Source organism: Prionailurus viverrinus, chromosome E3 (assembly GCF_022837055.1).
Source record: "Prionailurus viverrinus isolate Anna chromosome E3, UM_Priviv_1.0, whole genome shotgun sequence".
Classification (NCBI taxonomy): domain Eukaryota; kingdom Metazoa; phylum Chordata; class Mammalia; order Carnivora; family Felidae; genus Prionailurus; species Prionailurus viverrinus.
In genome coordinates, this window is record NC_062576.1 from 24329735 (window position 1) to 24342897 (window position 13163).

The following is a 13163-nucleotide window of genomic DNA, read 5'->3' on the forward strand; positions in this document are numbered from 1 at the left end:
AGGATCCAAGCTCAGCACAGAGCCCAATGCTGGGCTCGATCCCACAACCATGGGATTATGACCTGAGCAGAAATCAAGAGTTGGACACTCAACTGACTGAGCCACTCAGATGCCCAGACCCCAGCACCTTTAAGCCTGGCAGGCTCTCAGAAACATTTGTGCAATGAAATAATAAATGAATGAATGACTTAGATAAAAGCAATCAATATGTAGCTTAGTGTGGATTATATAGATATTTGTAGTATAATTTAAAGAACACCCTTAAAGATACTCCTATGCAAATGCCTTTGATATTAATACTCTCTACTATAGCTTACTCAAAATCTATGAATTAATAACTAATAATATCCAAAGTCCAAGATAATTGCCTAGTAATCAATATAAAAGGCTGAGTTTGCTTTAATATTTCCTTTACATTATTTCAAAGGCATTTTTACTCTACCTTTTATCTGCGTTTCCATATCCATACTGTTTTAGCTTAGAGAGTATCATCATGGGAGCTAAAGACTGAGCAGGTTTGGTAAACAAAGCATTGGTGCCAAAAACCATTGAGGAAAGGGGTGACCTGAAACAGACAAAGATAGCATGGGTCTGTATCACACAGAAATCAAGGAACTTTTTGTCGGTTAAGTCCTCCTTGACTGTAACTAGACAATAGAAATATATAGTAGTTATAGAATATTAACCTCTTAGTCATAGTGTTTATAAACTTAGAAGAACCAAACTCTTTCAGTGAAGAAATGGATCAAAGAGGAGACACAGCTAGACTCTTACATGCTCAATAATGAGAGCTATATGTGCCCTGTGCTGTCAAGTCATTTTTTCTTAATTTTTAAAGTTTATTTATTTATTTTGAAAGAGAGAGAGAGAGAGCTCGAGTTGGGGAGGGCAGAGAAAGAGGGAGAGAGAAAGAATCCCAAGCAGGCTCTGCACTGTCATGACAGTGCAGAGCCCGACACAGGGTTTGAACCTGTGAACCATGAGATCGTGACCTGATTTGGAATCAAGAGTTGGACATTTAACTGACTGAGACACCCAGGCGCCCCTGTGGTAAGTCATTTAAATCCCACCATAGCGGCACCTGGCTGGCTCTGTTGTTAGAGCACGTGACTCTTGAGCTCAGAGTCCTGAGTTTAAGCCCCACATTGGGCATGGCGCCTACTTAAAAAAAAATGCAAACCTGTAAACTCCACAACAATCCTAGGAGAAAGACATTGTCACTCCTGTTTTAGAGATGGGAGAATAGATTAACTTGTCCACAGTCACACAGCTAGTAAGTAGTAGAACTGGGATTCACACCTAAGTTTCTCAGCCCAGATTTCATTAAGGATTACTCAAATGAGCTCTAAGTGAGAATCCTGCCATACCATTTTTGATAACTAAGTTATGTCATATAAAATAAACCTAAAAATCCAGTGCATTGACTGAATAAAGTGAAATCTTGTCATATTTCAACTATCGGTGGAAACCTCTCCAAGGAGGAGAAAGAAAAGAAAAAGCAAGAAAATGGAGAGGAGGAGAAAGAAAAAAAGACAAGGAAGAAAGATGAGGTCAGAGAACTGGAGGAAGTCTGATTTGACAGGAAGAACTTGGGTTTCACTTCTAGTTCTTTAATCTGCTGGTTTTATTACCTTGGGCAAGCTGACCCCTCAAGAGTCTTAGTTTCCTGAAAATGAGGGTACTTCTGATTGTATGATATAATACTATAATACAATTGCTGTCTGTCTCCCCCACTAGGCTGTCACTGCCACAAAGGGTGAAGGCTACATCTATTTTGGCTCATTGTATTAAGTTCTTATCTGACATGATCTGGAGGACAGTTGGCTAGAGCAGAACAATCCTTTTTATTTATTTTTTATTATTATTTTTTTTAGTTTTTAGAGAGAGACAGCACATGTGCGTGGTGGAGAGGGGCAGAGGGAGAGTGAGAATCCCAAGCAGACTCCACACTCAGTGTGGAGCCCAATGTGGGGTTTGATACCATGACCCTGGGACCATAACCTGAGCCAAAATCAAGAGTCAGGCGCTCAACTGACTGAGCCACCCAGGTGCCCCCAAAACAATCCTTTTTAGAAGAAGAGACATTAACCATTCTGTTTTAAGTGAAATGTACTCGTTCATCAATCTTTCCTTTGGGCTTTTCCTTTGAGTATGGGCCCATGGGTGGAAGTGCTATGCCATCATTCTCGCGAGGACAGTATCCATATTACATGATCTACAGTTTCTACTGTCAGTTATAGAGAGAACTACAGTTATTTATAAGGCAATCTGAGTACACAATAGCTTTAGGCTTTTATGAATTTCCCCCAAAACATTTATAGTTCTCATTGCATCAGATCTGATAATATTTTTTTATACCTTGCCTTTGTCAGATCTTTATAAAGCATTCAACTTAGTTTTCACAGAAACAACTTTCATCTCACCCTTACAGTTCCTAAGTACTTTTTTTAAGTTTGTTTATTTGTTTAGAGAGAGACAGAGACAGCACGAGTTGGGGAGGGGTAGAGAGAGAGAGACAGAATCCCGACCGGGCTCCATGCCAGTGTAGAGCCCAACTGAGCCACCCAGGTGCCCTGTAAATGTTGTCATTAAAATAACCATTGCAGCTGACATTAACAGATCTGAAATAAAAAGTACTAACTCCTGGTAAGGGTACAACTTATGCCAGCAGAGAGGCACAGGTATCCCCCGGGGTAGCCACTGGTCAGGAGCATACAGCATGCCATATGCATAAGAGAGTATGTTTTAGGAGAGCCTGGCAGGCTCAGTCTGTGGAACATGTGACTCTTGACCTCAGGGTTGTGAGTCTGAGCCCCACGTTGGGTATAGAGATTACTTAAAAAATTAAAAATTAAAAAAAAAAAGAGAGAAAAGTATGTTTTAGAGGGACTCTGTTACAAGGCCTCCTATATCATATCTCCAGTATTTACCACAGTGCCTGACACATTAGCAGGCAAGCAACACATATTTATGGAGTGAGTAGTATCTACCGTATCTACCACACAAGGCTGGTGTGAGACCTGCACGAGCAAAAGCCATATAATTTTGCACACCTTGGAATGTGGTAAATGTTAGTGCCTTTTCCTTTCTGACTATTTGAGACATTTTATTTACTTGTATCCAGTTTCATTCAAAAAGAATTTGAGAGTTGTAAGATGTTTACTGAGGTTTCTTCTTTAAATTTTTTTTTTTCAACGTTTATTTATTTTTGGGACAGAGAGAGACAGAGCATGAATGGGGGAGGGGCAGAGAGAGAGGGAGACACAGAATCGCAAACAGGCTCCAGGCTCTGAGCCATCAGCCCAGAGCCTGACGCGGGGCTCGAACTCACGGACCGCGAGATCGTGACCTGGCTGAAGTCGGACGCTTAACCGACTGCGCCACCCAGGCGCCCCGAGGTTTCTTCTTTAAAAAAAAAATTTTCTTTTTAAATGTTTAGACAGAGAGACAGAGCATGAGCGGAGGAGGGGGAGAGAGAGAGAGGGAGACACAGAATCCGAGGCAGGCTCCAGGCTCTGAGCTGTCATCACAGAGCCTGACGCGGGGCTCAAACTCATGAGCTGTGAGATCATGACCTGAGCCAAAGTCAGATGCCCAACCAAGTGAGCCAGCCAGGCACCCCTCTTCTTTTTAAATTACTCATTCATTTTTTTAATGTTTATTTTTGAGAGACAGAGAGAGACAGAGAGAGACAGAGACAGAGCATGAGTCGGGGAGGGGCAGAGAGAGAGGAAGAGAGAATCCAAAGGAGGCTCCAGGCAACAAACTCTGAGCTGTCAGCACAGAGCCCAACTGGGGGCTCAAATTCAAACCGTGAGATCGTGACCTGAACCGAAGTTAGACACTTAACCAACTGAGCCACCCAGGCACCCCTTAAATTACTCAATTAAAAAGAGTGGTTTGAGCCAGTCACTTTTCTAGACACTAGAGACACACAAGGAGAACGGTCCTGCACTGTAAGGAGCTCACCATCTTGCTTATCCTTCAAACATAACTTAGCAACAAAACCCTGAAACAGAAGAGGAATTATATAAAGAAGACATCAAGCAGTTTGATTGGCAGGCTTTTTGCAGTATAGATTTCATTTAAAAAAAAAAAAAAAAAAAAAGAGGCCATGTAGTCTAAGTGTTTCTACAGAGCTAATAAAGAATGTACCTGTGGGGCACCTGGGTGGCTCAGTTGGTTAAGCATCAGACTCTTGAGATCAGCTCAGGTCGTGATCTCTTGGTTGTGAGATCAAGCCCCGCATTGGGCTCTGCAATGAGCCTGAAGCCTACTTGGGATTCTCTCTCTCCCTCTTTCTCTACCTCTCCCACGTTTGCACATCTGCACACATGCACATACATGCACTCTCTCTCTCTCTCTCTCAAAATAAATATTTAAAAAAAGGACATACCTGTGTTAAAATAACACGGGTATTCCTCTCTAATCTGTAAAACAGGGCACAGATAAGAAAACATTTACCAATCAAGTGAATTTTATAGCTGATGTAAAAAGCTTATAACCACACCAAAGAACAAAACCTCTCATCAGCAGCCCCTTATACTTTTCCAAGTAAAAAAAAAGATAAGATTTTTAATCATTAATTTTAATTCTTGCAATGTCACAGAGAAAAGGTCATTTTGCCTTCGACATCCAGTGTAATAAGGCGTACTGCAATACGTAGAACATAAAGCTATCTGAGATTTCACTTTGGTTTTAGAGATCTAATCCTGTCATAGCATTGGCTGTATGAACCTGCCGTATAAAAAATTATGATGCCCTTTCAGAAACAGGGAAAAGTTGCCCAGGGCAAACATATATGAATATCCTATTATGTTCTGCTCTCTAATTCCCAGTGATGCTCTTATGATCATCTCTTAGATAGATGATTTGTAGTGGAAATATAAAAGGCAGACTCTTACAGGTCCTGCCTCCATGTGATATTGTTACGGCTGATACTTGAATAAATGTACTTACTGCCGATTGAACTTCAGTAAATCTGCATCCACCATGTCAGCTAGTGGCAGGTTAAACAAACAGAAAGAAGCTTGCACAATTACCCTAGAAACGATTTTAAAATATACATATAAAATACACATATAACTAGGAGGCACAGATTTTCTTTTTAAAAACCAAACATCAAATGAAAGTTGAAATTTTGTTTATAAGAAGGAAAAATGAAATAATGTACAGTTGATTCTTGATTAACACAGAGGTTCGGGGTGCTGACCTCCCGGGCAGTGGGAAATTCACATATACCTTATGCCTCCCCTCAAATTTAACTAATAGCCTACTGTTGACCAGAAGCTTTACTGATAGCATAAACAGTTGATTAACACATATTTTGTATATTCTATGTATTATATAAAGTAAGCTAGAGAAAACAAAGTGTTAATAAGAAAATCATCATGGGGCACGTGGGTGGCTTAGTTGATTAAGTGATCAACTATTGATTTCGGCTCAGGTCATGATTTCACGGTTCGTGAAACTGAGCCCCGCATTAATATCCATGTTGACATCGCAGAGCCTGCTTGGGATTTGGGATTTTCTCTCTGCCTCTCTCTGACCCTCCCCTGTTTGTTCATTCATTCTCTCTCTCTCTCTCTCTCTCTCTCTCTCTCTCAAAATAAATACATTTAAACAAAAAAAGAAAAGAAACACCAGGAACGAGCCAGGCAAGAAATGGTGAAGAGCTTTCCAGACACAGAATGCTACATGTTAGATATGAGGTGCCTACACTACAAAGTATTCCTGTTTGGTGTGGAGTACAGAAGAACTAGAAGAGTGATATGAGGATGAAGAAGTAAACAGAGACTATATAACAAAAGACCTCATATGTCATCATTTTATGATATAAATCTTAAAAGCAGTAAGAAGCTACTTAAGATCATTAAGGAATGACATGTTACTGTAGGAACAATGTGGACGAAGGTGTTGGGAGGACTGGAGACTAGAGACAAGGGAACCATATGGGAGGCCAGATACTACTCCATGTGAGAGATGATGAGGACCTGAGCTAATGGAAGCAGAGAAGGGATGGATTCAGGATGTATCAGGACTAATAACTGGTAGCCTTTTGGACACAGGTGACAGAGAAGAAAGAGAAGACAAAGACAAAGTCTCTGACTTGGACATCTAGACAGATGGTAGAGCTGTTTTCCACGATGGGGGACAAAGGCAAAGAACAACAGGCAAAGAGAGAGAGAGCAAGCGGGGAAGGAGCAGAGGGAGAGGGAGAGTGAATCCTAAGCAGGCTCCATAACCATTGAGGAGCCCAATGCAGGCTCAATCTCACAACCAAGAGATCATGACCTGAGCCAAAATCAGGAGTTAGACACTTAACCAACTGAGCCACCCAGGTGCCCCATGGGGTCAAATCTTTATTTGGCAGCAACATTTACTAAATGATGCACTTTAATAGGTTAAAAAGAGGAACATAACTTTACTACAAAATCTAATGTATGAAATCTCTCCAAAAAAGAAACTGTGAACATTCAGTTTGCCAGAAAGGTACATTGATTGCCTAGAAATGAATATTCAACACAGTTCAGATAAAAAATGTTGCACTGCTTGAAAGTGTGAATGGCAAGACCTAGTGTAATTTTGGGACTGGCATTTGGATTTACTTACATGATAATAGTGAGATAAAGAGCCAAGAGGTAATAGTATTGCTGTCCAAGAAGTGACATGACAATGGAGGCTGTTCCTTCTAGGTAGAAAGAAATTAAGATAATTTTATAGTAACCAAACTTCTTCAGCCAGGACTGACTGATAAGTACAAGGCACTGAAAAGGAAACAAAGAGACATCGTATTAAGATGGACCACCATTAATTATGCTCGCTTTTGCTGGCGACAAAATAAATGTGCTCAGCAGAAAACACATTTGCTTCTGAACTATAATAGCAGCTGAAACACACAAGTAATACTGTCTATTGTGGCTAGAAATGTTGTGACCCATGTATATCCGTTGAAAATTGACTAAGGATAGTAATATTCCATAATAACAAAGAAACAGCAATTATTTCCTTTAAAATGAACAAACCAGGAAATGGTTTCCTACATTTTTATTTTCACACTATTATAAAGAAATTTTACCAAAACCAACCATATGAAAGAATCCATTGCTTAGAAACAGTCAGCATTGCTTTATGGTGATGTGAAAGGTGCAACTAAAATCTATAAATCCAGATTTTAAAATTTGGGGTTGGGGCACCTGGGTGACTCCGTCGGTTAAGGGCCCAACTTCAGCTCACGTCATGATCTCATAGTTCACGAGTTCAAGCCCCATTTTGGGCTCTGTGCTAACAGCTCAGAGCCTGGAGCCTGCTTCAGATTCTGTGTCTCCTTCTCTCTCTGCCCCTCCCCTGTTCACTCTCTGTCTCTGTCTCTCTCTCAAAACTAAATAAACATTAAATTAATTAATTAATTAAAACAAAATTTGGGGTTAAAGCCCAGAATTCACCTAGCACACAGTAGGTAAAACAAATATTTATTGAATAAGTGACTATACATTTCACTATTCTTACTGTAATCTATCTGAAATGTACTTTTTATACTAAAATCAAGTTTATGATTCTATCCACATTGCTTCGGGTTTTGTTTCCTGTCTTATCTTACAAATTTTATAATTCTAATAGATTCATGTTGAGGGCTCAGACTTAACATTTTTTCTGTGCATTTCATGCTATCAGTGAAGAAGTTCATTGTTCTAGAGTGAAAAGTTTTTGCTAAATATACATATTACATTAACAAAGATTAGAAGATACTCTTTGTCTTCAATTAAAAAGTACATTGTTTAGCCCTGAAAAGTTTTCATTAACCAAATGTACATACATTACAATTACAAGAGAATTCTGAGTGATGCAAGTAGAATGCAAATGTGCTATAATAAACAAAAGTGTTCTTTCCCCTAACATTTTGGCTTACTTCTCTACTTTCAAGGAACAAGAACTCCTTTTCTGGATATTAAAAACAATGGCTCAGGGGCTGATGTGATCCATGGCATTTCTTAGAGTTCTGTAAGAGTGAGTACATAGAACACCCCAGCAGTATAATATCATTATATTCCCCCACATAATGATAATATTCAATAATTTCAATATTTCAATAATATTTCGATAATTTCAATAAACAATATTGAATAATATTCAATATTTCTACATATTGAAATGAAGCTTCTTGTTCTCACCCTCTAACACATAAACATAAAATACAAGAAATTAATGATAACGTAAGGAATATGTGGCAGAGTAGAAAGTGCAAGATTTTGAAATCAGATGTCCCTCGGTTTGAATTCCAGCTGTGCCACTGTGCCAGTTGTGTGGCCAAGGACAAGTTACTTTACCTAAGGAGCATTTCATCCAACTAACACTCTCTCTGTGTGTTTCTACCTCCCACTGTCTCTCGTTCTGTCTCTGACTCTCTCATCTATAGCACACACTCAACATATAAGGTACTCAATTGTTAGTTATTATGATGATGTCCAATATATAAAAAGATATGAGCCAATGATAAAAATGATGAAAGATACCACTTTTTCATTTATTAAAATAAAGTGTTCACAAACTGAGGATTTTGGCTCTCCATTCATGTTTATTGAGTAGGAGTTTGTGAATAGTGAATCTCAGCATGAATGTTGGCAACCTGTGCCAAAGAAGCCCAAATCAAAACAGATAAGGTCAGTGTGTTCTTGCGGTGAAAACTGAATAAATATTTGCTGCATGGAGTCTTAATAATAAGAGCTAACATTTCTAGAGTGTTTAGTTTGTGCCAGGAACCATTTTAAGTACTTTGTGTATTTTGATTCATTTAATCCTCATAATTATTCTATTAGTTAGGCACTATTTTTATTCTAATTTTACAGATGAGGAAACTGAGACACAGAACTGTTGAGTAACTTGCCCAGGCTCACACAGCAAGAGACTCCCCTGTGGCAGACTATGCACTTAACCCATTTACTATCCTGCCTCTCTGATAGGAGTGGGATGTGGAAGATCTCAGACCTGTTGTTGTTGCTGTTGTTATAATAGTAATGGTGATGATAAATATAATTATAGTTATTATTTATTAATAATAAATATGATAATTATTATTACAATTACTGTTTGAGAGAGAGAGAGAGCACGAGCAGGGGAGAGGGGCAGAGGGAGAGAGAGAAAGAATCTTAAGCAGGATCCACGCTCAGCATGGAGCCTGACTCAGGGCTCAATCCCATGACCCTGAAATCTGACCTGAGCCAAAATCGAGTCGAACACTCAACTGACTGAGCCACCCAGACACCCTGTCACAGACCTATTAAAACAGTTATTAGAATGGAATACTACTTGGCAATGAGAAAGAATGAAATACGGCCTTTTGTAGCAACGTAGATGGAACTGGAGAGTGTTATGCTAAGTGAAATAAGTCATACAGAGAAAGACAGATACCATATATTTTCACTCTTATGTGTATTGTGAGAAACTTAACTGAAGACCATGGGGGAGAGGAAGGGAAAAAAAAAGAGAGAGGGAGAGAGTCAAACCAGAAGAGACTCTTAAAAACTGAGAATAAACTTAGGGTTGATGGGGGGTGGGAGGGAGGGGAGGGTGGGTGAGGGGTATTGAGGAGGGCACCTGTTGGGATGAGCACTGGGTGTTGTATGGAAACCAATTTGAGAATAAATTTTATATTAAAAAAAAAGCAGTTGTTAGAATGAGCACTTGTTCATGCTTTTCTCCTTTCACTTATACAACTCCTCCAAAAGAAGGCCTCTGAAAAGACAGCCTGAGAAAATGAAAACATGGTGTTTATCCTTCATGACTATACCCAACAGTTAAAGTGACTTAGCCAAAAATAACAAATAAGCTATCATTTTTTTTTCTTTTTATTCCAGTAATTTATGTGAATGTCACTTGTCTGGATATTAGGAATACACTTGAAGCAATTTTGGGCTTCCACTTTATAATGATTTTTTTTTTGTTAAGATCAACAGAAATTCATGTTAGTGTTGAGGGTTTGAGAAAAAAGATTGTGGAAATCTTTTGACCACGTTCTCTTAAAATGTAATAGCCAAGATGAAGAAGTCATGGGTATAAAAGGTGCAGCATAGAGAATATAGTCAATGGTACTGTGATAGCATTGTATGGTGGCAGATGGTAAGCCACACTTGCGGTGAGCAGAGCATAACATATAGAATAGACTTGTCCAATCACTACGTTGTACACCTGAAACCAATGTAACACTGTGTGTCAGCTATACTTCAATAAATAGTTTAAACTTTTATAGCCAAGAGAGACTAGGAGAAAATACTTGCTGAACATACATCCAACAAAAGACTTGTATCTAGAGTATATAAAGAACTCATATAATTCAGTAATATTATAACAAACAGCTTGATTAAAACATAGGCAGGGGTGCCTGGGTGGCTCCAGTCAGTTAAGCGTCTGACTTCAGCTCAAGCCATGATTTCACTGTTCGTGAGTTGAAGCCCTGCGTCAGGCTCGCTGCTGTCAGTGCGGAGCCTGTTTTGGATGCTCTGTCTCCCTCTCTCTCTGCCCCTCACCTGAGTTGTCTTTCTCTCTCTCTCTCTCTCTCTCTCTCTCAGAAATAAACATTGAAAAAAAATTTTTAAATAGGCAAAATATCTGAACCACCTGAATTCATCAAAAAGCCAAATGGATGGCACATGAAAAGATGAAAAGATGCACTAATAATATCGTTAGTAGTCATTTGGAAAATGTAAATCAAAACCATAATAAAATACTATTACACACATACTAGTATGACTAAAACTAAAAAGACTGATCATAAACATTGGCAAGAATGTTGAACAACTGGAACACTTTTACACTACTGGTGGGAATGTAATCTGGAAAACACTTCAGCAGTGTTTTTATGGTTTTTTAAACATTTTTTTTCTGGAAAGTTTTTTTTTTAAAGTTTTATTTAAGTGATCTCTACACCCAATATGGGGCTCAAACTTAAGTGGAGATCGAGAGTCCCACACTCTTCTAACTGAGCCAGCCAGGCACCCCAGTGTTTTTATTTTATTATTATTATTTTTTAAGGCAGGCTTCACGCCCAGTGCAGAGCCCAATGCAGGGCTTGAACTCACAACCCTGAGATCAAGACCTGAGCTTAGATCAAGAGTCAGATGCTTAACTGACTGAGCCATCCAGGAGCCCCTATTTTAGCAGTGTTTTTAAAAGTTAAAACACACGGGGCACCTGGATGGCTTAGTTGGTTGAGCGTCCAACTTTGGCTCAGGTCATGATCTGGTGGTTCAATTACAGAACACTGATGTAATTTACCCCAACACAGCTATTTTTAAAAAGTAGATTTATATGTGACATGGAAATTTGCATAATTTATTAAATTTAAAAAGCAGTATACAAAAAATTCATGGATGTTTCAATAGTGTATGAATCTTTACAGCAAATATGTATTACTTTTGTTAAAAAAAATAAAGAAAAAAGTTGTTATGGTTTTCTCAGAAGCACAGTAGCCCTTCATTCCATCAGAATTCAACCATCTGGCAGTCTCTACCCAGAACATGTCTATGAACTAAAAGGAAACAAAAAACATTTATGGGAATCACCAGAATAAAGCCACTAAATCCATGCACTTAATAAAGCTCATATACTTTGTTCTGAAAGAGCCCCTCAAGTCTTCACTAAAAATCTATCTAAATATTTAGGAATACATTTAACAAGGAAGGGGAAAATGCATCCTCTGAAAGCTACAAAACATTGTTGAAAGAAATTTTAAAAGATTGAAATAGATGGAAAATACTCTGTGTGTCAGAAGATTTAACATTGCTAAGATAGCAATACTACCCAAACTGATCTACAGATTCAGTGCAATCTCTATCAGCATCCAATCTGTCTTCTTTGTAGAAACTGACAGGCTGATTCTAACATTCACATGGACTCCAAAAGACCCTGAATAGCCAAAGCAATCCTGAAGAGAAAAGGAAAGCTGGAGGCATCATGATTCAGGACTCCAAGCTGTATTACAAAGCTGTAGTCATCAAGAAAGTATGGTACTGGCACAAAAACAGACACATAGATCAATGGAACCCAGATAAGGGCCCACAACTATATGATCAACTAATCTTTCACAAAGCAGAAAAGAATATCCAATGGAAAAAAGACAGTCTCTTCAACAAATGGTGTTGGGAAAACTGGACAGCACATGCAGAATGAAACTCTACCACTTTCTTATACCACACACAAAAATAAATTCAAAATGGATGAAAGACCTAAATGTGAGACAAGAAACCATCAAAATCCTAGAGGATAAAACAGGCAGCAACCTCTTTGACCTCAGCTGGAGAAACTTCTTACTAGACATGTCACCAGAGGCAAGGGAAACAAAAGCAAAAATGAACTATTGGGACTTCATCAAGATAAAAGCTTCTGCACAGTGAAGGAAACAATAAAAAAAAAAAAAAAGCTAAAAGGCAGCCTGTGGAACAGGAGGAGATATTTGCAAATGACATATCTGATAAATACATAATTTATCCAAAATATACAAGGAATTTATGAAATTCAACACCCAAAAAACAACCCTGTTAAGGAAATGGGCAGAACATAAAGAGACACTTTTCTAAAGAAGACATCCAGATAGCTAACAGACACATGAAAAGATGTTCAGCATCACTCATCATCAGGGAAATACAAATCAAAACCTCATGAGATACCACCTCACACCTGTCAGAATGGCTAAAATTAACAACTCAGGCAACAACAAGTGTTGGTGAGAGTGTGGAGAAAAGAAAATCCTCTTACACTGTTGGTGGGAATGCAAACCATTGCAGCCACTCTGGAAAACAGTATGGAGATTCCTCAAAAAGTTAAAGATAGAACTACCCTACGACTCAGCAATTGCACTACTCGGTATTTACCCAAAGGATACAAAAATACAGATTCAGAGGGGTACATCTACCCCAATGTTTACAGCAGCATTTACCAACAATAGCCAAACTATGGAAAGAGCCTAAATGCCCATTGACTGATGAATGGATAAAGATGTGGTGTGTATGTATGTGTGTGTGTGTGTGTGTGTGTGTGTGTGTATATATATATATATATATATATATATATATATATATATATGTAATTGAATGTTAGTCAGCCATTAAACGGAATGAAATCTTGCCATTTGCAACGACATGGATGGAGCCAGAGTGTATTATGCTAAG

The 13163-nt window shown here is 38.6% G+C and overlaps 1 protein-coding gene across 3 annotated transcripts in view; it reads right to left on the bottom strand.

The window, feature by feature from the left end:
- LOC125154779 (transmembrane protein 180-like) overlaps positions 1–13163 on the bottom strand; it is a 39985-nt gene that overhangs the window by 17376 nt on the left and 9446 nt on the right. For all 3 annotated transcript variants that reach the window (XM_047839403.1, XM_047839401.1, XM_047839402.1), the window contains exons 4-6: positions 6613–6767; positions 4960–5043; positions 443–565 (exon numbers count right to left, since the gene is read on the bottom strand). In XM_047839403.1, the coding sequence (XP_047695359.1) occupies positions 443–565; positions 4960–5043; positions 6613–6767 (362 nt within the window). The remainder of the gene's footprint in view (positions 1–442; positions 566–4959; positions 5044–6612; positions 6768–13163) is intronic.